The sequence below is a fragment of the Protomyctophum parallelum genome, assembly GCF_964188405.1.
Source record: "Protomyctophum parallelum genome assembly, chromosome: 10".
Classification (NCBI taxonomy): domain Eukaryota; kingdom Metazoa; phylum Chordata; class Actinopteri; order Myctophiformes; family Myctophidae; genus Protomyctophum; species Protomyctophum parallelum.
This window is the reverse complement of record NC_139704.1, coordinates 4,143,983-4,168,379: the sequence shown is the minus strand read 5'-3', so window position 1 is coordinate 4,168,379 and position 24,397 is coordinate 4,143,983. Positions and strand designations below refer to the sequence as shown.

At 43.6% G+C, this 24,397-nt stretch overlaps 1 protein-coding gene across 1 annotated transcript in view; it reads right to left on the bottom strand.

The window, feature by feature from the left end:
• The window catches only part of sgms1a (sphingomyelin synthase 1a), a 72,120-nt gene that overhangs the window by 14,548 nt on the left and 33,175 nt on the right, over positions 1-24,397 (bottom strand). Inside the window, exons 2-4 of the mRNA XM_083775630.1 lie at positions 5,461-5,764; positions 4,262-4,566; positions 336-689 (exon numbers count right to left, since the gene is read on the bottom strand). Of these exons, the coding sequence (XP_083631756.1) occupies positions 336-689; positions 4,262-4,557 (650 nt within the window). The 5' untranslated portion in view covers positions 4,558-4,566; positions 5,461-5,764. The remainder of the gene's footprint in view (positions 1-335; positions 690-4,261; positions 4,567-5,460; positions 5,765-24,397) is intronic.

Below are 24,397 nucleotides of genomic sequence, written 5' to 3'. Positions count from 1 at the left end.
CGATGTAGGTGACGTGGAAGACTGGTAAAAAATGGGCTACCCCTATACGGAATGGAAGGCACCTAACTGGTAAGACTTCATATTAAAAGGAACGCACAAAATTACAATTGACATTACGATTAACCCATTCTGACCGGGCACCCATTTTGGTGTCAGCATCATGTTATGCTTTAGCTACTGAAAAATAGCAGATCTACAAGATCATATCGCGCCACCGAGTGGCGCGATACGAGCTTGTAGGTCTGCTATTTTTAGAAAAATCGAAGAACGACTGACATTTTTAGAATCTGATCTCAGGTCAGAACGGGTTTAAATCAACACATCGCTACGCTTACCTGTACTTGAGGAGGGCCCACTGCACGAGCCAGAGGCCCACCAGCAGCATGCCGTTGATCTCGCAGATGGAGAAGGCCCACTCCACGCGGTCGAACAGGTCGAAGAACTTGTCGGGCAGCGGGGGCGTGTGCTCCTTGGTGGGCACGCGCTCGTGCACCACCGAGATCACCACGGTGGTCGTCACGAAGCACACCACGGCGTACGCGAACGCCACGCCCGTCTTGGTCCACTCGGCGGGGAACGACGAGCGGGTGGCGGAGGCCTCCGACGACGAGGACCCGGGGATGGGGATGAGCACCTCCTTGCGGAAGCCGTTGAGGCCCAGGCCGGTGCCGTTGTGCAGGGTCCTGGTGCTGGAGGGGACGACGGGAATGGGAAATGTTATTACGTTTATTGCAGTGGTTCCCTAAACTTTTTAGCTTTTGGGACCCAAAAGAAAGAATAATGTGTCTCCCCGCCGGGACCCAAAAGAAAGAATAATGTGTCTCCCCGGGACCCAAAAGAAAGAATAATGTGTCTCCCCGGGACCGAAAAGAAAGAATAATGTGTCTCCCCGGGACCCAAAAGAAAGAATAATGTGTCTCCCCGGGACCCAAAAGAAAGAATAATGTGTCTCCCCGCCGGGACCCAAAAGAAAGAATAATGTGTCTCCCCGGGACAGAAAAGAAAGAATAATGTGTCTCCCCGGAACCCAAAAGAAAGAATAATGTGTCTCCCCGGGACCCAAAAGAAAGAATAATGTGTCTCCCCGGGACCCAAAAGAAAGAATAATGTGTCTCCCCCCGGAACCCAAAAGAAAGAATAATGTGTCTCCCCGGAACCCAAAAGAAAGAATAATGCGTCTCCCCGGGACCCAAAAGAAAGAATAATGCGTCTCCCCGGAACCCAAAAGAAAGAATAATGTGTCTCCCCGTGACCCAAACAAGTAAAAAAAATGGACACACTTTGGATCTGATCTGCACCACTGGAATAACCACCAATAACCTCATCAGCACAGACCATGGCTCCACCATCTCTGACCACCTGGCTCTTACTATGGACATTGATACCCCCACCCCCCTCATCAAGCAAAAACGCTCCATATCATTCCGGAACCTCAAATCGATTGATCCCTCCTCTCTCTCCTCCTTACTGTCTGACACCATATCAGACTCCACCTCCAACACCCCCCCCAACTGAACTGGTCAACAACTACAACAATGCACTCTCCTCCTGCCTCAATCAACTTGCCCCCACAAAAACCAAACCCGTTTCCTACACCCACTCTGCCCCCTGGTATAATGATCATCTCCACCAACTCAAAAAACAGGGCCGCCAACTGGAACGGCTCGTGAAGAAAACAGGTCTCACTGTTCACTCCCAGGCTTACATACTGCATCAGGAACAATACAAAAACGCCCTAAATACTGCACGTACCTCCCATTACTCATCCGTCATTCAATCCGGCAGCAATAATCCAAAGTCACTATTCTCCACCATCAACAAACTCCTCAAGCCTATGGACACCATCACCACCTCATTCACTGCCACTAAATGTGAAACATTCTTGTCATTTTTTCAGTCAAAAGGTTGACGCCATACACACAGACCTGGCCGCCTCACCCACCTCCACACCTGATTTTGAACCTGCCTCCCCTCTTTTCACCCAGCCACTCACTCACTTCCTTTACTGAAATAACTGCAGCCGACCTCTCCTCCATAACCTCCGGCATGAAAACCTCCACCTGCATCCTCGATCCTATCCCCTCCACCTTAGTTATTGCCTGTCTCCCTGTTCTCTCGCCACTCATCACCACCATAATAAACACCTCCCTGTCCACTGGTCACGTTCCCCCTGCTCTCAAACTTGCTGCCATCACCCCTATACTAGAAAAGCCTGGACTTGACCCCGACTCCCCCAGCAACTACCGGCCCATTTCTAACCTCCCCTTCCTCTCCAAAATCCTGGAACGCACTGTTGCATCTCAGCTCAAATCACACATGGACTCCAATAACCTTTACGAATCATTTCAATCCGGTTTCCGTTCACTTCACAGTACTGAAACTGCACTCACAAAAGTCACCAACGATATCCTCCTGTCTGCCGACTCTGGTCACCTCTCCATCCTCGTCCTCCTCGACCTCAGCGCTGCCTTTGACACCATCAGCCACTCCATCCTCATCACCCGTCTCCAGTTTTCCCTCGGTTTAACCGGCACTGCCCTTTCCTGGTTGGCATCCTACCTCTCCGATCGACAACAATTCATCTCCATCAATAACTGCAAATCTTCCACTGCCCCAGTTACCCATGGTGTCCCCCAGGGTTCAGTACTTGGTCCCCTCCTCTTCATCATATACATCCTCCCTCTAGGTCAGATCCTCCGTCACCATGGGCTTCAGTTCCACTCCTACGCCGATGACACACAGCTGTACCTTTCCACCAAAGCCATCACCCCAACCACACACTCCACTCTCACTGCCTGCCTCACAGATATCAAAACATGGATGCAAAAGAACTCTCTCAAACTAAATTGCAATAAATCGGAAATCATCATTATCGGTCCCAACTCCCTCACTAATTCCACCCAAGGTTTTTCACTGAACATTGATGGATCCACTGTTACACCCTCCACCCGCATCCGCAACCTTGGCAGCATTTTCGACCCCACCCTTTCATTCCTCCCCCATGTTAACCAAGTCACCAAAACCGCCTTCTTTCACCTCAAGAACATTGCCCGTCTCCGACCCTCTCTGTCATTTTCCGAAACACTCATCCACGCCTTCATCTCATCCCGCCTTGACTATTGCAACAGTATCCTCTACGGCACCACCTCCAAAGTCCTCAATAAACTGCAATATGTCCAGAATTCAGCTGCCCGCCTGCTCACCAGTACCCGTTCCAGAGACCATATTACACCTGTCCTCCGTGACCTTCACTGGCTACCGGTTAAACAAAGAATCCACTTCAAAACACTCCTGACCACCTACAAAGCACTAAATAACCTGGCTCCCCCATACCTCTGTGACCTCCTCAAACGCCATGCCCCCTCTCGCTCCCTCAGGTCTGGTGATGCAAACCTCCTCGACGTCCCCAAAACCAAACGCCGTACGTGGGGGGATAGAGCTTTTGCCTTTGCTGCCCCAACCCTGTGGAATGCCCTCCCTAAGGCACTCAGAGATGCCCCCACCCTTCAAACCTTCAAATCCACCCTCAAAACCCACCTCTTCAAAATTGCCTTCCCTAGCTAACCCTTTTCACTGTCTTTTAATGTTCTTTAGCTTTTAGTGTTATTTTTCCTTTTTCTATTAAAGTTGTTTTTATTTGTTGTTACCTCTGTAAAGCCCCCCCCATGTAAAGCGTCTTTGGGTACTCAGAAAAGCGCTATATAAGTTTGAGATATTATTATTATTATTATTAAAAATAGCAGATCTACAAGCTCACAAAACGTCGCTAATTAATGCAACTTGAAGCTCGACCAGAATTCGTTCTAGCCCCCCTGAGCTTCTAGTCTTCATAATGGATACAAAACAAAATGTTTATTTTTTTCATTATTAAACCAAATCAAGGTATACAGTATACTTTTTTTCATGGAGCCTGAGGCCCGGCCCGACAAATTAGCATACATTTTAGGCCCGGCCGGCCCACCCCTATAACGTGGGTTCGGGAAGAATCTGAGGACTCTAACCCATTCTGACCGGGCACCCATTTTGGTGTTGGCATCATGTTATGCTTTAGCAAATTAAAAAATAGCAGATCTACAAGCTCATATCGCGCCACCGAGTGGCGCGATACGAGCTTGTAGGTCTGCTATTTTTTGAAAAATCGAAGAACGACTGACATTTTTAGAATCTGATCTCAGGTCAGAATGGGTCCATCAGACCAGTGTGTGTCCGGCGGAAACCTCGTATGAATCTGATCTCAGGTCAGAATGGGCTAATCCCTTACCTGGTGCCTCCGCCGCCGGCGGTGCCGGTGCCGTTGGGCATCATGTGTCCGTTGGCGTGTCCGTTCTTGTGGTCCTGGATGTGCGTCTCTATCCGCAGCGTCTCCGTGCGCTCCAGCAGCTGCCTCCCGCCGTCAGACGTCACCAGGGCGAGCGGCGCCGTCAAGAAGTCCGCCTCCGTCAGCCGGAGCAGGGCGGGGCCGTCCGTCTGCCGGAGGGCGTCGCAGTACTCCTGCATGCCCTCCTCGCTCAGCCAATGGGAGACGTCCTCCGCCGTCCACACGCCGACCTTCTTCATCCTCCCGGGCTATAGGACGGATGGGCGGAGAGGTTATTAGAGTTTGACAAAAACTAACGGAAACTGACATTTTCGTTAACTGAACTAAATACTAACAAAGAAAATGGTGCCTTTGGAGTCAAGCACAGGTGTTGACTTAATAGAATTTTCGAGCTGGGTCTAAAAAATGCGATGTAACCCAACATGCACTATTAATGCGCCACTTGGTGGTATTGCAGCAGCTGTCTGCACTCGGACATGCATACATGGAGAGTTGGAGACATACATAGGGACACACACAGCTGTTCATTTGAGCGGTTAGGCACCGCTCAATAAAAGAACCGATAACTAACTGAAACTGTATTGTGTGTTTACAATACTAACTAAAATCATAGACAAAATGCTCTTAAGTTTTTGTTTGTGGGTGGTTCATCTGTAACTGAATACATTTTTGAATGCTATCTTTTTTTAAAGTTTTTATTACACAATACAATTACTCCTATGTCCTTTTCAATCTTGCAGCTATAAAAAAAATAACCCAAAGTATGAAAAACACTCAAACTAATAGTCACAAAAATCAAACCTAATAAAGACTAGCAAACCCCCCGCTCTAAAAACTAAAACCAATTGAATTATGGGGGGGGGGGAATATTTCAAAAGGAAATTAACCCATTCTGACCGGGCACCCATTTTGGTGTCAGCATCATGTTATGCTTTAGCTATTGAAAAATAGCAGATCTACAAGCTCATATCGCGCCACCGAGTGGCGCGATACGAGCTTGTAGGTCTGCTATTTTTGAAAAATCGAAGAACGACTGACATAGAAACATAGCTTTTTCAGAAAACTGTCAGGATGTAGAAGACGTTTATAGAATCTGATCTCAGGTCAGAATGGGTTCAACTCTAAATGGGTTAAATTCTAACCTCGGTGGAGAGTCAGTCAGAGGCCTTCTGGGAGGAGGAGGAGTGCGGGGGAAGGGGCGTGGTGGTGGGGGGTTTGGCGGTCTATGGGGCGGCCTGCGTGGAGGGTCCTCTCCTGGTGCAGCGCATGGCGTTCCTGGGGCATTGAACAGTGGGGGGGCAACCCAGGGGGCACACCCTCCTTCCTGTGGTGGGACAGTAAGGGGGCGTGGTAGCGGTAGCGGGCGTGGTAGCTTTGGGTGGTTAATGTCCTCCGGTCTCGTTCACCTTCATCACTTCACTGTGCTTTCCTGGACGTCCCCGACTCCTGTTCCAAGAGGAGGACACAAACAACAGTGTTCTCACACAGTTTGACCAAAACCAAAACCTTTCCAAAAACCTTTCCAGTATATTTAAAGGTATATTCAGTGATTTCACTCAAAAAACCTTAGGTTTCGTTTTTGGCTGTGGGACCCAGCCTTTCGTCCAATCAGGATAGAGAGTCAAAAACGAAACCTAAGGTTTTTTGACCCCCAGGGGTTAACTGGGGACAGGGAGGAACTCCTTATATGGCCAGCACACTCTATAGTAGGGAGGATTATCACAACAAAACAAAAAAATAAGTGATATTTGAATTAAGTGAAATCACTGAATATACCTTTAACCCAATTTCCAGGCCTGTATATATAGCAATCCTTCAGCACAATAATGAGTCTTTTACTACAGTATGTGCAATATTGCACAAAGACAGGAGGTGTAGCAAAAATAAAACATCTAATCTAGCCCATTCTGACCTGAGATCAGATTCTAAAAATGTCTATTACATCCTGACAGTTTCATTATTAACCCATTCTGACCTGAGATCAGATTCTAAAAGTGTCTTTGATTTTTCAAAAATAGCAGACCTACAAGCTCGTATCGCGCCACTCGGTGGCGCGATATGAGCTTGTAGATCTGCTATTTTTCAATAGCTAAAGCATGACATGATGCCGACACCAAAATGGGTGCCCGTTCAGAATGGGTTAAAATGGTATCATTTCCATTCCAAATTTCCTGCCAAATCTTTGTTTTACGCCACCTATCCTAGGGCATATAGGATCACGCCGCAGCACGTCGCGAGCTTCTTTTTGTCACATCCAGACAGTACACATTAGGCTGCGATCACGCGAAAAACAACTTATGTTACATACTTCGTCACGTTATTTGGAAAATGTTTCTCATTAACAAAATCTATAGCCCAAAAACGAATATTTTTCCACCACCCTTGATGAATTCCAAACCTTTTCCCCAGGACTTTTTTTCAATTTAAAAATATTCCCAGGAATGTCATCATGACCGTGGGGACCTTGCCATTAAAAAAAAAAAAACATGACAAGGATTTATTTTTTTACTTCTACGAGTGTACTGGGCGCGCAGTCTGTCTCGGACAGGATGCCTGCTGCGCAGAGCTGGACGCCACACGGGCCATGTTCTGTTCTGTTCTGTTCCACGAGTGAATCATAGACAAGCATTGTCCCACAGGTTGCTTCTGTTTTCTAACCCATTCTGACCGGGCACCCATTTTGGTGTCGGCATCATGTCGTGCTGTAGATATTTAAAAATAGCAGATCTACAAGCTCATATCGCGCCACCGAGTGGCGCGATACGAGCTTGTAGGTCTGCTATTTTTTGAAAAATCGGAGAACGACTGACATTTTTAGAATCTGATCTCAGGTCAGAATGGGTTCATCAGACCAGTGTGTGTCCGGCGGAAACCTCGTATATGAATCTGATCTCAGGTCAGAATGGGCTAATAGACAAGCATTGTCCCACAGGTTGCTTCTGTTTTCTAATAGACAAGCATTGTCCCACAGGTTGCTTCTGTTTTCTAATAGACAAGCATTGTCCCACAGGTTGCTTCTTTGTTCCGTTCCGTTTTCTAAACGGCTGAAAATCACCCTTCAAATCCCACTTAACCCATTAAGACCCGACGCCGGTTCTACACCGTTTTCTGAAAAGACAGTTCAGTGGTGCTCAAACCCTTTCACGTCAAGGACCCCCATTATTGTATTTTTGAGGGGCACTAGCCGCTCCCATGCACATCTTTGTGTGAATAAGCACGGAATGTGCTCAGCTGATGATGGGCTGAGCACGGAATGTGATGTACGACGATGTATGACGATAAGAGTGCCCCTCACTTCACACAAGTGTGATTTTTTTTGAATAGGCACAAGTATAAAACCTTTTGTGTCTCGAGTCTAAAAATGACACGGATGCTTTCGCGGCGTCGACGGGTTAGGCTCCATTTTCCACGCCATGGAGCAGCGCATGCATTATTCACACACCATTCAGAGGCTTTCATAGCGGTAACGACACCGATAGGAGCAGTAAAGCTGGACAGTTTCCCCTTGCGTTTCGTCCTCACAGCGAGAGGAGTGAGGAGGAACGCTCCTGGAGGTCGGATGGAACGTCCTCTGCGCGCTTTCATACACGTACGGGAGCCACTGAGGAACTTGTGTAAACCCAGATAGAACAAGAAGACTCGGGGCTTAAAACCAACATAAAAAATCCCAAGACTGAAAATGATTTTTTTTGCAAATCTGCACTGATCTCATTAAATGACCCCTATGAAATCCTCAGGACTGAGAACTTTAAGCCCCGACAAGAAGAGGCTGCCTCTTCAACCCAGATAGAACTAGAAGAGGCTGCCCTCAAGTAAAGTACAAATACTTCAAAATTGTACTTAGGTAGAGTACGTACTTAACTATCTACCACTGGTTCTCAATTCTTATTTTCTCAGAGTAAAATAAGAAAAAATAATATGTATTGGTCAGTTTAAAAACTCAAAACTGACCAGTTGTGTTTTTTTGTTTTTTGTAATATTGATCTTGTTCCCTGCACCCCCTTTTCCCAAAAGGAAGGGAGGCAGGGCAAAATAAAATAAGGCATTTTGTTTTTCAGTTTTGTATCGTTGTTCCCTGCCCCCTTTTCCCCAATAGACCACAATGGAAACGAGCCTGTAAGACTTTCTTAATTTACTTACTTTTGAATTCATTTTCAATTAACAAAATCAACTAACCGACCAAACAACCAATCAGTGGAGAGTGCTATACCCAAAATTCAGTTAACCCATTCTGACCGGGCACCCATTTTGGTGTCGGCATCATGTTATGCTTTAGCTATTGAAAAATAGCAGATCTACAAGCTCATATCGCGCCACCGAGTGGCGCGATACGAGCTTGTAGGTCTGCTATTTTTTGAAAAATCGAAGACACTTTTAGAATCTGATCTCAGGTCAGAATGGGTTAATAATGAAACTGTCAGGATGTAATAGACATTTTTAGAATCTGATCTCAGGTCAGAATGGTCAGGTCAAAAAGGGTAGCGCACAATGGGCACATTTGTGAAATCCTGAGAAAGGAGCCCCTCCCAACACACACACACCATGTTTGCTGAACAATTAAAACAATATGTAAAATTATGTTGTTTTTAGAATTGTTGTTCTACATACTGCCAACCAAGGTAAAGAAATCACACCTTTGCATTCTATATACAAGATGAGATGCTTCTGGACTAGGGGTCGACACTAAGGTCTCAGAGGCACTTGCCCGTCAGGCAAGTACAGGTCCTGTTCTACTTGCCTCAGGTCAAGTTGGATGTCCACTTGGCACCCCAAAAATAGTTAATTGCCGTTCATTTGATCTTGTATAATATGTTAGGATTCTTTTCATTTTTTAATGAATAAAAACAGCACTATAAAGTAGTTACTATTTGTAAGTAGCCTTACAAATGCTTATTATTAGGCCCCATTTGAAAAGATAAGAAAATTTCAAGGACCCCCAGTTTGACCTGCACTACAGAAATTATGGAGAGCAGCACAGGTGCACCCAGAAATATTTATAAGTCGCACCGATTAAAGTTCAGGTGCATTTGTGACCAAAACGGTCACAATTTTAAGCCTTGGCTTGAGAAAACTCATGGCTTTGAACATGGTGATGTTGTGAGCTTGTAAAATAGCTGTTTTCGCCGGAGTGCGTGCCGTAGCTACTTCACGCTCAGTGTGTGTGTGTGCTGTGTGTGTGTGTGTGGTGGGGAGAGGGACTTGGATAGGGAGAGCACGTTCAAGACAGTTATATCTCGTGTTGTGTTTATAGAAAACTAAAGACGGTTGCATCCCCACTCAAAATGTGCACTTGACCGGCCGGGCAAACAGGTACAGTAGCAAACTTCACCTGCTGCTCGACCATTTTATTTACCTGCCCGGGGCAGGAGGGCAGGAGTTAGTTGTCTTGCTAGTTTAACCACTTCAAATGCTGTATTATCTTAAAATAATAACAGAAAATAAAATAGCACATCTACAAGTGATGCATTGAGAGCTTTAATGTAGATAGGCTATCGCTGTACAAAGAGGACAACATTCAAAAACGCTCATGTGTGTGAACTGTGAAGTGAGCCAAATAAACAAGTGGATATGGGAGTACCTTTGTCATATTAAAGGGTTTGTGACATAAAAAAAAAGGTTTTGGAATTGTTCTTGTTTTTTTAGGTTTTCTAAACTCAATTGCACCCAAAAAACATTAACTTTTAACATTCAGTAGATTTTCTGTGATCTGGGGTTTTCTGGCTCAAACAGGTGCTCTGATTTGCCGGCAGTAAGTGATGTAAGACCCTGCAAATCCCATATAAGTCAATGGGATTTGCCAGCAGATGTCACTGTTTTCACTGTGTTGCCTGTTTTCATTGTAGCTCAAAAGGCTTCCAAACCCCAAAGAAAACTTCAGACCACAGAAAATCCACTGAATGTTCAAAGTTCAGGTTTTTTGGGTGTAATTGAGGTCATAAAACCTAAAAGAAAAAAGAAAAATAAATTAAAATGAATGTCATAAAACCTTTAAACTTAAAGTACCTCTTTCCAATTTTGGAATACTTGTGTATGTATACTGCAATAAACATTGTGATATATAATTATATATCTTTTTGTTTCAGAAGCAAAGGTTTGAGTTAAAAAATGTTCGCTTTAAAAATATATAAATATTCCAAGATTTGAACACATTTTCATGATTTAAAAGAAAAGTGCCATTTTTGAATAGCCATAAAGTATAAAATATGTTTAGAGTGGTTAAAATCTAAAAATGACACAGATGCTTTCCTGGTCTAAATTTGGTTAAAAAAGCATTGACCTTTCTAAGCATATTTCTATGCTTCTATATTCACCAAAACTAAAAGCAATCTCTCAGATAAATCTTCACTTCGTAGAGTCACAGATACGATCCAAGTTTACCCATTCTGACCGGGCACCCATTTTGGTGTCAGCATCATTTTATGCTTTAGCTATTGAAAAATAGCAGATCTACAAGCTCATATCGCGCCACCGAGTGGCGCGATACGAGCTTGTAGGTCTGCTATTTTTTGAAAAATCAAATAACGACTGACATTTCTAGAATCTGATCTCAGGTCAGAATGGGTTAATCAGACCAGTGTGTGTCCATGTGGAAACCTCGTATGAATCTGATCTCAGGTCAGAATGGAAAATGTTAAAACAATCATCTCCGGCCACCCGGTGTGCATACGTACCTAAAATAGCCCGGGGGTTCAAAGTTCAAAACCGACATTTACTCTCTTGAGCAGAAGTGACGCATAAACTCCAGAGTTAAGGATGAGCTTAGCTATTTATCATTTCATTTGGGTAAACACACACACGCACACGCACACGCACACACACACACACACACACACACACACACACACACACACACTTTCATTTGGGTATACAGTATACACACACAGTTGCCAAGTTGTTCCAAGAGTCACGCAAACATAATAGAATTCAATGTTGATACACCTCATTCAAATCAATACAGTGTTGCCATGTCTGCTTATTATAAGTGACTTTGGGCCTAGTTTTTCTGTAAAGTTCCTTGTAAATATTGGTAGTTGCGGGTTGTGCTTATCTGCACTTGTTTTAGTGTAGTTATTTGGGCTATGCTTCCATTCCTTTTATTATTGTTTAAACCATTCTGACTTGAGATCAGATTCATACGAGGTTTCCGCCGGACACACACTGGTCTGATGAACCCATTCTGACCTGAGATCAGATTCTAAAAATGTCAGTCGTTCTTCGATTTTTCTAAAATAGCAGACCTACAAGCTCGTATCGCGCCACTCGGTGGCGCGATATGAGCTTGTAGGTCTGCTATTTTTAAATAGCTAAAGCATAACATGATGCTGACACCAAAATGGGTGCCCGGTCAGAATGGGTTATAACCATTCTCAAGCAGCCAAATCTCAGCAGAAGCCCCATCTCTTTTCCCCCCAAATATTTATCTTATCTTTCTAATCCACAAGCTCACAACGTGGCATGTCGCAAAACACGATGCCAGCTGGTAGATCGTAGGTCAACTTTTTCTCCACATAGCCAATAGCATATAGGTTTAACCCATTCTGACCGGGCACCCATTTTGGTGTCAGCATCATGTTATGCTTTAGCTATTTAAAAATAGCAGATCTACAAGCTCATATCGCGCCACCGAGTGGCGCGCTACGAGCTTGTAGGTCTGCTATTTTTGAAAAATCGAAGAGCGACTGACATTTTTAGAATCCGATCTCGGGTCAGAATGGGTTCATCAGACCAGTGTGTGTCCGGCGGAAACCTCGTATGAATCTGATCTCAGGTTAAAATGCTCACGTAGCCCATACACCCGTCTGCCTATCTCTCTCGCACAAATCTGGCAACAGTGGTTGTTGTTGAATAAACGGAGTGAGTTGGCGATGGACACAGGATGGCTCTGCTCTTCGTTTTGGGGGGGTGGTCGGGGGTATTTGGAGGCCAAGGTCGGTGTGCTGAAGCTGGAAGGCCGGGAGAGAGAGAGGAGAGGATGGGAGGGAACGCAGTGGAGTCTAAGGAGGAACCCATCAATCAGACAGGGTGAGGGTCAGTGCTTAAAGCCCAACCCAACTACTATTAAGAGGGCAAGGAGCCAGCTGCAGCCCAGCACCGGCCTAGCCCCGACGCAGCACCACTCCAGCAGCCAGTGGAAAGGATACTTGCATATCCCATTCTGACCTGAGATCAGATTCATACGAGGTTTTCCACTGGACACACACTGGTCTGATGAACCCATTCTGACATGAGATCAGATTCTAAAAATGTCAGTCGTTCTTCGATTTTTCAAAAATGGCAGACCTACAAGCTCGTATCGCGCCACTCGGTGGCGCGATACGAGCTTGTAGATCTGTAGTGACTTGTAGTGACTGTACTTTCATTACATTTGGAAAAACCTTTGAGAAATGACAGAGTTGACATGAAAGTGAAATATACCAAGAAATTACTATACATTTTATATTTAAAAAAAAAAGGTAAAAATTGTGGAAATGGCAGCTGATCTACAAGCTTACAACGTGTCACTTGTGTTGCATTGTAAGCTTGTAGATCTGCTATTTCTGCTTTTACTATGTATGAAGATCTTTCAACGTGGAGACGATGACAAAATAATTGCGATTAGATGATTACCGGTATGTAATAATTGTGAGAATCCTATTCCTCCTATCTCGATATTTTAACTTTTTATGTACAAAAAGTACATTAACTTTTTATGCACAAAAAGTACATAAAATATGTAGAGGTTACTGCCCGACAGCAACGTATAGCAACAAGGGTTTTACAGGAAACTGTAGTTAGGATTTAAAAGGCATTTGTAGAAGAATCGACCTCAGGTCTTAATGTGTAAAGTTTATTTTGTGCAGGCTTTACTGGCATCTTTATAATGTTTTATACCACCGTTCACAAAGCTCACACAACGCGTCGCTTCACACCACATTGCGAGGCTTGCAGATCTGCTATTTCACTAGTTTGGGTCCTGGCGGGAGACATCACGAAACTTCTCTTTTGGGTCACAGGCTAAAAGGTTTGGGAACCAGTGTTTTATATACGATCACATACCTTCCAAAGCTAAAAAAGAATCCATTGTGATATCACCGACCACAGCATTCCACAACTAATCCACAAGGAAAAGGAGTACAACATTTTTTTAGATAAGTCCAATTCTTTAGACTTGGGACTATTTAGTTTAACTTGCAAAGGTCGAGATCGAGATCAGAGTGAAATTTGGTATGAATACCAAGTCACCAAAAGTACAGGGGAAATAATCTGTCTGGTGGAAACCTCATACCAACACTGTGACTTCTTTTCAAGATTACAATGAACCCATTCTGACCTGAGATCAGATTCATACGAGGTTTTCCACCGGACACACACTGGTCTGATGAACCCATTCTGACCTGAGATCAGATTCTAAAAATGTCAGTCGCTCTTCGATTTTTCAAAAATGGCAGACCTACAAGCTCGTATCGCGCCACTCGGTGGCGCGATATGAGCTTGTAGATCTGCTATTTTTCAATAGCTAAAGCATAACATGATGCTAGTCAGTGTAGTGTGATCAAGTATAGGGCGTTAATTTACCAAAAAAACACAAAGTATGGAGATAAGAGGCCCCGATAATATGATGCCACGACGGAACCGGAACATTCCAGAACTAATCCACAAGGAAAAGGAGTCCCAACATTTTAATTAACAGTCTAATTCTTGAGACCATTTACAATTCTAAGCTTTTAGCAGACACTGTACAATTAGAAGTAAGGCATTTAGCAGACGCTCCTAATCGAGAGCAACTTACAGTAATGAAGGTAAACGCGAGGTACAGTGACACATCAAATGCCTTAGTCTTACCCAGAGCAAGGGCAAGATCAGAGAAAATGGTCTGAAAGCTAGTCAACAAAACGACAGGGTGAATGGTCAACCAGCGGAGCAGCGGTGTGACCTCAAGGTATTAAAGAAGAGCCATTTTGTGACCAAAAGGTTCCCGGTTCAATCCCCTGGACCGGAAGGGGAAATCTAGGTAGGGTAGGGTGGGGAAGTTAATGACCGCCACCTAAACCCTCCCCCAACACCGCTAAACTGCCCTTGTGTGTGTGTGTGTGTGTGTGTGTGTGTGTGTGTGTGTGTGTGTGTGTGTGTGTGTGTGTGTGTGTGTGTGTGTGTGTGTGTGTGTGTGTGTGTGTGTGTGAACTGTGAAGCAGGGCGTTGCTGAAGAAGAACACTCATGCTCATTGCTCAGAGCTACTGTACCTTGGGTAAATAAAGGACTAAGAAACAGAAAGCAATTAGGCTAAGTGCTACAACGCTAGCTAGGATATGAGGTAAAGTAGACAGTGGGATGTCTCTTGCCTTTGTTTGTGGGTTGAAACTAAGTACAGAGGTGGGAGGAAGTCCCTATGTTGCAAGTCCAAGTCGAGTCTCAAGTCTTTGCTCTCAAGTCAAGTCAAGTCTCAAGTCTTTGGCATTCAAGTCCCAAGCAAGTCCAAGTCCTGAACTTTTAGTTTCGAGTCCCAACCAAGTCCTAAGCATTTTGTTTCAAGTCCCAACCAAGTCCTTACCTTTTGTTTCGAGTCCCAAACAAGTCCCACCAAGACATAATACTAATTAATGATATGTAAAGATTTACATAAATCATGAGCATCTATTGAGCCATTTAGATCATGTCAAAGGTCATGTCTCACCGAGACAGAAATTAAATGTTTCCCCTGAGCAAGCAGGCTATTATTATTACAATGGTAAAATGCCATTACTTGCACTGAAAAGGTGTTCAAATCCAGGGTAGAAGAGGAATGTTACATAATGCCTCGATCCACTTTTTCCACTCCTGATCCGATACCGATCTAAAATCATCAAAACCGATCCGATAACTGATACCGATCCGATATCGATCCAATCCGATCCAGCACATATTTAAGTCGCTCTATGCTTTCCCAAATCTGTCAGACTTTTTTTATCTTTACCTTTTATTACAGATTTTATAGTCTGGAATGTTGAATCAGGATTGATCAAGTGATAATATTATTACTCAAAACAGAGAACAACACCTCCCCAGAATAATAGTCAACAAACAAGTTCCACATGAGTATAGGTTGAGAATAACTGACCCATTTATTTTTAACTTGAGCCTATACTTCAAATGTGGAAGTGTTCTAGTGACAAATTTATTTTATTGTATTCTATGCCTTTTTTTATCCATACTATTATTATTATGCACATTATGCACAAAATGCATTTTGTATCTCTGTGACCCAAATTATTATTTTGTTAAATCAATGTCAATTTAGAGTGTACAAATGGAACCTATCATTTGGCTGGGAGTGGGGACCCCTGATCCCCAAACCGTGCATACTGTCCTACAGCTACACAGCACAGTGTCTGTCCGTGACAATGGAAATAGTGACGTCTGTTTATTTAAGCATTGGTTAGCACTTAAGCAGTTATTAGCATCATAGCATGGTCTGTCACATAAGTATTGACAAACAGCGGTCATATTTGTCAACCAACTGTTGGGGACTGTGGGGATATATCATTTTAAGAACATGAGCATGTCGTCATGCTCAGCTGTCAGCTTGTTGCGCTGTTCCGTCTCTCTCGTCTAAGATGTTGACACTAATCAATGCTAAAGATTAGCTTGCATTGAGCTAAGGTTGAAACTTTGCTGCTGTTGTTGCCACGGTGGCGAATCCATTTTTGTAATGTAATATTTTATAATATATAATAATACTCCCATGCGGGAGCGGCTGTCAATGCGGCTTTCTCCACACTGAGTAGCAGCGCGCAGTAATGGCTAGTGGCTAGCCTAGCAGCCTGCACTGTGCAAGACTGCCACTGTGAAGTGACTGGGGCTGCCAATGCCTCTGTAGCGCACACTGCTGGAGGAATAAAGTCCTGGAGTGGAGTACTAGAATGGAGTGGAGTGCTTGCAGTGCTTGGAATGGATCGGTCATTTTCGCTGTAGTCCGATCCGATCCCGATCACGTTTTTTGGCTGATATCGCCCCGATATCCGATCCGCGGCATCTCTTTATATACAAATACCAAACTATTTTACATGTCATAAAAAAGATAATCAGATGCTGTAAGGTATTAAGTGACTTGAAAATGTTCAAGTCAAGAGGGCTCAAGTCAAGTCAAGTCTCAAGTCCTTGGCGTTCAAGTCAAGTCAAGTCTCAAGTCTTTGGCATTCAAGTCCCAAGCAAGTCCAAGTCTATTTTTGATTTGATCAAGCAAGTCTAAAGTCATCAAAATCGGGACTCGAGTCCAAGTCGAGTCTCGAGTCTCGAGTCCAAGTCCCCACCTCTGCTAAGTAGTATTACAAAATAAGTGTAACTCCATGTGGGGGTCCTCCAGACCCACAGGACCACAGCCAGTGTGTTTGTGTGTGTGTTAGGTTGCGCACAGGTGGTGAAAAACAACCATGCTATTTTCGTGCTCATACTCAGGCACCCAGCCACACACAGCCACCCACACACACACGCAGCTCCGTAAGAGAGTGGTTGCACCACTCAAAAAGAACAACAGACATTGAACAGCTACCACGTGTAGAGATTTTCTTTCCCATACAGATAAGACAAATATGGTCTTATCTGTATGGTCTTATCTGCGAGACGAACATGGTAACGAAGCAGTTTCATGTGTAATGGTTCGAGGGATGACTTCCGCACACCCCGGTTCAATCTTATAGCAGGTGCGTATAGGTCCTGGCAGAACAGCAAACGTTTTAAGGAAGGAGGAGAGAGTGACCCGCACACCACCACTTGCTGGTTCAAGAGGTTTATGTCGTAGCAACGCTTCGGGCCTTCTTCAGGCATAGTTTGAGAACAGGCTGACATTCATTAAATACACAACAGTAGGTTTAGACAACCAATCAAATTGTATACAGTAATCATTCATCAGATAGCAGCTGTGGAGAAACCCAGTCATGTGACTTAAAGGTGCAGTACTTCTGTAGGACATTCCTAGTATATTATTGAAAGTCACCAAAATTACAACAGTACAGGGGATAATATCAAAGTCATGCCACAATGGTTCAAAACGGATGTTAACCCATTTCGACCTGACGTCGAAATGTAAAATATGTCAGTTTTGTGAAATACCTCATGTTTCTATATCAGTGGTGCTCAATATTTCATGTCAAGGACCCCCAGAAGTGATATGTAATTGGCCACCGACCCCCATCTGAAAAGACTTTTTCACGATTTTTCAAAAATAGCAGGCCTACAAGATCTGCTATTTTTCAACAGCTAAAGCATAACACAATGCTTTAAAAACACCAAAATGGTTCAATGTGGAGCTCCGGGAAGTGAAGAAGAAATAAGATTACCTAGACTGGATTCCAGTTTCTCTTTCTTACAACACGTCGTGAACCAAGAAACCGTGTTCGAATTTACAAATTGCAGCTTTATGTCACAAAGAAAGCTCATTTTTCAAGTTTTTTTTTTTCTCTCCTTTTTTTATTTTTACATATCAATAATTATTTGGGGGCCCACTCCTCGTGGCCGCACCAGTGTGCCTCAACGCACGTTTTGGGGAATCGGAGCGTGTTATAGGTTATTTTACTGTAGTTCTTTGCCCCCCAGGGGACAGTACAGTATACAGTAGGACCTGCTCTTTGCTCTAATCTAATCAGATTCTCATCTCAGTTGTGCTTTGCATGTGGGAAGGCAGTCAGTCGTCACCAAAGATTTGCCTGTTAGTGAAATCTGATATCGGTCGCCTGGTAAAGCACAATGTGGGAGATAGTTCACGCTCATCTTTATAGTCTACTTGCCAGATCATTAAGCCCCATTGTGAACCCGGACATGTCGAGTACAACAAGGTTTTTCGTTAGAAATGTTGAGAATGGGTCCCCCCAGCATGTAGAACCCGCCAGATACTAACTTGCATATGTTTGAGGAATTTATTAAAGGTATATTCAGTGATTTCACTCAAAAAACCGTAGGTTTCGTTTTTGGCTGTGGGACCCAGCCTTTCGTCCAATCAGGATAGAGAGTCAAAAACGAAACCTAAGGTTTTTTTGACCCCCAGGGGTTAACTGGGGACAGGGAGGAACTCCTTATATGGTCAGCACACTCTATAGTATGGAGGATTATCACAACAAAACAAAAAAATAAGTGATATTTGAATTAAGTGAAATCACTGAATATACCTTTAACATACAACCTATAGAAGGCAAGACATTCAAAATTTCATCATGCTTTATGTAGCATGTGACGTGTCAAACTGGGGGTTTTCATGACGCTTAATCCATTCCAAGCATTAGTTTTGCAAAATAAACTAAAATAAACACTGAAAACGGCCATAGCCACTTGGCCACTCGTCCATATAGTGCACCACTCTTCCAGTTATACCGTGGGAGGATTGATTACTTTGTCCACCACCGGGCCGAGTACAGTACAGTACAATAAACCCACCCTGCCCCCCTTTCCCATTTCGCCCCTCATGCTGATTGAGTACAGTGTGGTGTCAGGGCCGTTAATACACCTGTACCGCACTGCCCCTGTACTGTAACTAACTGTATAAGCTGATTCACGGTGCAAAGGTCCTCGGTGCACCAACCGCCTCGGTGACAGAGCTAATCTAATCAGTATTTATCCCATTCTGACCGGGCACCCATTTTGGTGTCGGCATCATGTCGTGCTTTAGCTATTTAAAAATAGCAGATCTACAAGCTCATATCGCGCCACTCGGTGGCGCGATATGAGCTTGTAGATCTGCTATTTTTTGAAAAATCGAAAGAACGACTGACATTTTTAGAATCTGATCTCAGGTCAGAATGGGTTAATCAGACCAGTGTGTGTCCAGTGGAAACCTCGTATGAATCTGGTCAGAATGGGTTATACTCCTGCTAAGAGATACACGTTCACACTCTTTGCGTCTGTTTTTTCCCCTCCCCCTCTATCATTCTGTGATTTCATTTGCCCGATCTCTTATCCTCTTCCAGTGTTGATTTTGTCGACTGAAACTATGGCAAAAAAAAATGTCCATTGACAATTTTTTCTCACTGACAAAAACAGTAAGTAAATTATGATGACTTAAGACTAAACATACTGACAATTTCGCCAACAAATAATAACTAAAACAGTAAGTAAATTAGGATGACCAAGACTAAACATACTGACAATTTCGCCAACAAATAATAACTAAAACAGTAAGTAAATTATGATGACTAAGACTAAACATACTGACAATTTCGCCAACAAATAATAACTAAAACAGTAAGTAAATTACGACGACCAAGACTAAATACACTGACAATTTCGTCAACAAATAATAACTAGACCATAATGTTATAGGGAGGGACTAGTGGAGAGAAGCTGGCTGGCGCCAACCAAGTGTAAAATCAGGCAATGCGAGTTACGACGCCATCACACCCTTGCCAAAATACATTTTTGTTAAGAAGATCAACTGTAGATTTTAGTCGACAAAAATCTAGTCTACTAAAACTAGACTAAAACTAAAACATGTCAGATGACAAAAAAATGTGACTATAAGACTAAATTAACCCATTCTGAACGGGAACCCATTTTGGTGTTGGCATCATGTTATGCTTTAGCTATTGAAAAATAGCAGATCTACAAGCTCGTATCGCGCCACCGAGTGGCGCGATACGAGCTTGTAGGTCTGCTATTTTTGAAAAAAATCGAAGAACGACTGACATTTTTTAAATCTGATCTCAGGTCAGAATGGGTTAATCAGACCAGTGTGTGTTGTCCAGTGGAAAACCTCGTATGAATCTGATCTCAGGTCAGAATGGGTTCAACACTGCTCTCTACCCCCACGCAGCAAGGAGACTATCTGCTGCCGCAGGTGTCCGTCCGTTGCTCACACTGCGGCCTTAGCTGTGCTCATTCACACGTTTATTTTCTTAGCCACCCTCCTCTTTAAAGGAGAATTCCATACTAAAAGGCTTTCTTACCTTTCTTTGTAGTCGTTACGTCCCCACCAAAGAGGTCCAGGTGTTATTTTGTGCAAAAGCTCCTTATTGGCTATTTCCCCTACCATAAGCCCTCAATGAATTGCATTGAATTGAATGGGAATTTAATGGGGCTATGGGGGTGTTGTGCTAATTCGCTTATTTCCATCGCTCAAAATGATAATTTCTTTGTATATATCCTTCTCTTCATAATGTAAATAATATCCCAAGCGGCACACTTTACTACTTCTTTCGATGGAAATAAGCGAACTAGCATAACACCCCATAGCCCCATTCAATTCCCATTCAATGCAATGCAATTCATTGAGGGCTTATGGTAGGGAAAATAGCCAATAAGGAGCTTTTGCACAAAAAAAACACCTGGACCTCTTTGGTGGGGATGTAACAACTACAAAGAAAGGTAAGAAAGATAAGAAAGCATTCTAGCATGGCATTCTCCTTTAATGTCCCTGACCTTGAGTGTGTGTTTCTGACATTAGTATTGTGAGTTTGTTGGATCAAATTAGTGTGCAGACTCCAGTGGGACTAGTACCATTAGTAGTGTGGGGTTGTTGTTGTTGTTGTTGTTGTTGTTGTCGACCACAGGGATTAGAAGTGACGGCACGTGTTGGTTGGGTCACTTTGACTTTCACACAGAGCCATATACACAGCCCGTTCGCCTGGCCTGCTTGTTGTGTTGTTGGCTTAGCCCATTCTGACCTGAGATCAGATTCATACGAGGTTTCCACTGGACACACACTGGTCTGATCAACCCATTCTGACCTGAGATCAGATTCTAGAAATGTCAGTCGTCGTTCTTCGATTTTTCAAAAATAGCAGACCTACAAGCTCGTATCGCGCCACTCGGTGGCGCGATATGAGCTTGTAGATCTGCTATTTTTAAATAGCTAAAGCATAACATGATGCGGACACCAAAATGGGTGCCCGGTCAGAATGGGTTAAATCACAGGTTCCTAAACACCGGGTCGCGGACCCATGTGTGGGTCGCAGACACATTTTTATGGGTCCCTTTGTTTATTTCTTGTTTCCTACGTTTAGTTTTTGAGGGGCGCTAGCCCCCTCCTATATACAGGTTTAACGTTTGCTTTTAGTTCAATGTTTGTTTTAAAAACGCCATCGACAATGACGAGAAATTAATGTTTGTTTTGTCCCCGACACAAACATTAATTCCCACAATGAAGATAATTAAATTAAATTAATTTAATTAGTTTGTTGTTTTACGTCGTCATTACATCACCTAATCATAGCAACACGAGTTAGATTTTAATATATTAGCTCCCCTCACTTCACACAGGTGTGATTTTTAACCCATTCTGACCGGGCACCCATTTTGGTGTCAGCATCATGTTATGCTTTAGCTATTTAAAAATAGCAGATCTACAAGCTCATATCGCGCCACCGAGTGGCGCGATACGAGCTTGTAGGTCTGCTATTTTTGAAAAATCAAAGAGCGACTGACATTTTTAGAATCTGATCTCAGGTCAGAATGGGTTCATCAGACCCAGTGTTTGTCCGGCAGAAACCTCGCATGAATCTGATCTCAGGTCTCGGTGTCCCTTTTATACCCATATATGGAGATTTCCGTATCTGTCTCTGTGTCCCTTTATTCCTATAGAGTTCTGTGTCAGGCCGGCCCAAATATGGAGTGTTGTGATGTCAGAAGTCAGAACAGGCCAGCTCCATATATGGAGCCTGGGGCAGGGGCCCTGTCCAGAGCCCAGGTCTTAGAGGCCTTTTGTGGCGGTTCTGGAGAACCGTAACCGTGGGTCCGACGGACTCGACACCGGGCGCCGCACTCCCTGTGGGCGTGTGGAACACGTGTGCTGAATTTGAAGTCGGCGGGGCGAACGGTTCTCGAGTTATGTGCATTCTAGACGTACGCACATACCAAAGATAAAACATTTTACGACATGTAAAACGTTGCATCACTTATCTAAAGATCACATGGACGGCATATCACTGCACACATATGTTCTGTTTTTATGATGGCTGGTGGTGATCTCTTACCCCTCATTATCATAACCCATTCTGAACGGTAACCCATTTTGGTGTCGGCATCATGTCATGCTTTAGCTATTGAAAAATAGCAGATCTACAAGCTCGTAGCGCGCCACCGAGTGGCGCGATACGAGCTTGTAGGTCTGCTATTTTTGAAAAATCGAAGGACGACTGACATTTTTTTTAAATCTGATCTCAGGTCAGAATGGGTTCATCAGACCCAGTGCGTGTCCAGTGGAAACCTCGTATGAATCTGATCTCAGGTCAGAATGGGATAAAGCTGTCAGAGCTAAACGTGTCCTGGAGACAGTCAGTCGGACACAAATGACATGTGGAAAGCCGACCGTTCAACGGGCCTGTCCTGACGGCTTTAGCAAACTAAAAACGACTTGAGTGTGACGACTTGTGACACATCATGCGTCACGTCCTCGTTGCATTCTTTGCTTCCCACTTCTCTCCCTGTTGATTGTACACCTCCTTCCGTGATAAAACCCTATTCATAACCATAACGAGAAATGGAAGGACCATGAGGATTGTTTTATCCACTTGAACACAGATATATTTAGCCTTGCAGGACAAATGTGACTAATAGCTAATAGCGACTCTTGTACTGGTATATTTCATTCCTCCTGTGTTCTTATTGCATGGATGAAAGGTAAATAGAATGTGTGATTTGTTAACCCATTCTGACCTGAGATCAGATTCATACGAGGTTTCCGCCGGACACACACTGGTCTGGTTAACCCATTCTGACCTGAGATCAGATTCTAAAAAATGTCAGTCGTTCTTCGATTTCTCAAAAATAGCAGACCTACAAGCTCGTATCGCGCCACTCGGTGGCGCGATATGAGCTTGTAGATCTGCTATTTTTCAATAGCTAAAGCACGACATGATGCCGACACCAAAATGGGTGCCCGGTCAGAATGGGTTAAAAGATCACACTTGGCACTGATTTCTAAAGAATTAACTGTAACGTAAAAAAGTATGTTGTTTCAGTATGATCGTTCCCGGCCGTTCTACACACAGCCAAGCCAGGTGAGGAAATCACAAATTGAGGCTTTTTAACCCATTTTGGGAGGGAACCCCTTTTGGTGTTAGCATTATGTTATGCTTTAGCTATTGAAAAATAGCAGATCTACAAGCTCATAGCGTGCCACCGAGTGGCGTGCTACGAGCTTGTAGGGTCTGCTATTTTTGAAAAATCGTGAAAATATTTATTTCAGAAAACTGGAGGATTTAGAAGAATGTTTTTAAATTTTGAGGTCAGGCCTAAATATAAATGGGTTAACCTTTGCTTTTATATGAACCATCGGAGACTGTTACAATGTGTCTGAACATATTGCTAGTTTCACCACTTCCAATGCCCTGATCTTGAAGCCAAAATAGCATTGAAAGTTTGTAGATCGGCTATTTATTTTCGCTGCGCCAACATGGTTCCATAGAAGACATGCTGGCCTCTATCGAATCCAAATGACTGAAATCAGTGGTGGCGACCTACAACTTTAATCCATGTCATTAATCTCTTCTGTCTCTCTTTTGTATAACTAACTGACCTGGAGCCAGTTGCACCACTTCACACTAAGTTCAAACTAGTTATAGCTTAAGTTCAAACTTAGCCTAGTTATAGCTTAAATGGCTATGGATTGTATATATGCATGTACAGTAATGCATAAGCCATTTAACCCATTCTGAACGGGAACCCATTTTGGTGTTAGCATCATGTCATGCTTTAGCTATTGAAAAATAGCAGATCTACAAGCTCATAGCGCGCCACCGAGTGGCGCGCTACGAGCTTGTAGGTCTGCTATTTTTGAAAAATCGAAGAGCGACTGAAATTTTTAGAATCTGTTCTCGGGTCAGAATGGGTTAATCAGACCAGTGTGTGTCGAGCAGAAACCTCGTATGAATCTGATCTCAGGTCAGAATGATTTAAGCTATAAATAGGCCCGTCACAATTATTACATAATCGCCTAATCGCAATTAGTCGAGATAATGACAAATCTTTTTTGCATAATAGTCAATTGTTTCCACGTTGAAAAATTTCCATTACATTTCCCACAGGAATTCCAGGGGTGCCCCGGGGTAAGAAAAGGTTTGAGAAGCACTGCTCTGAGTCTACAACAGAGGTATTCACCAATAATAGCCGATCTACGAGCTTTGTAGGTCGGCTATTGC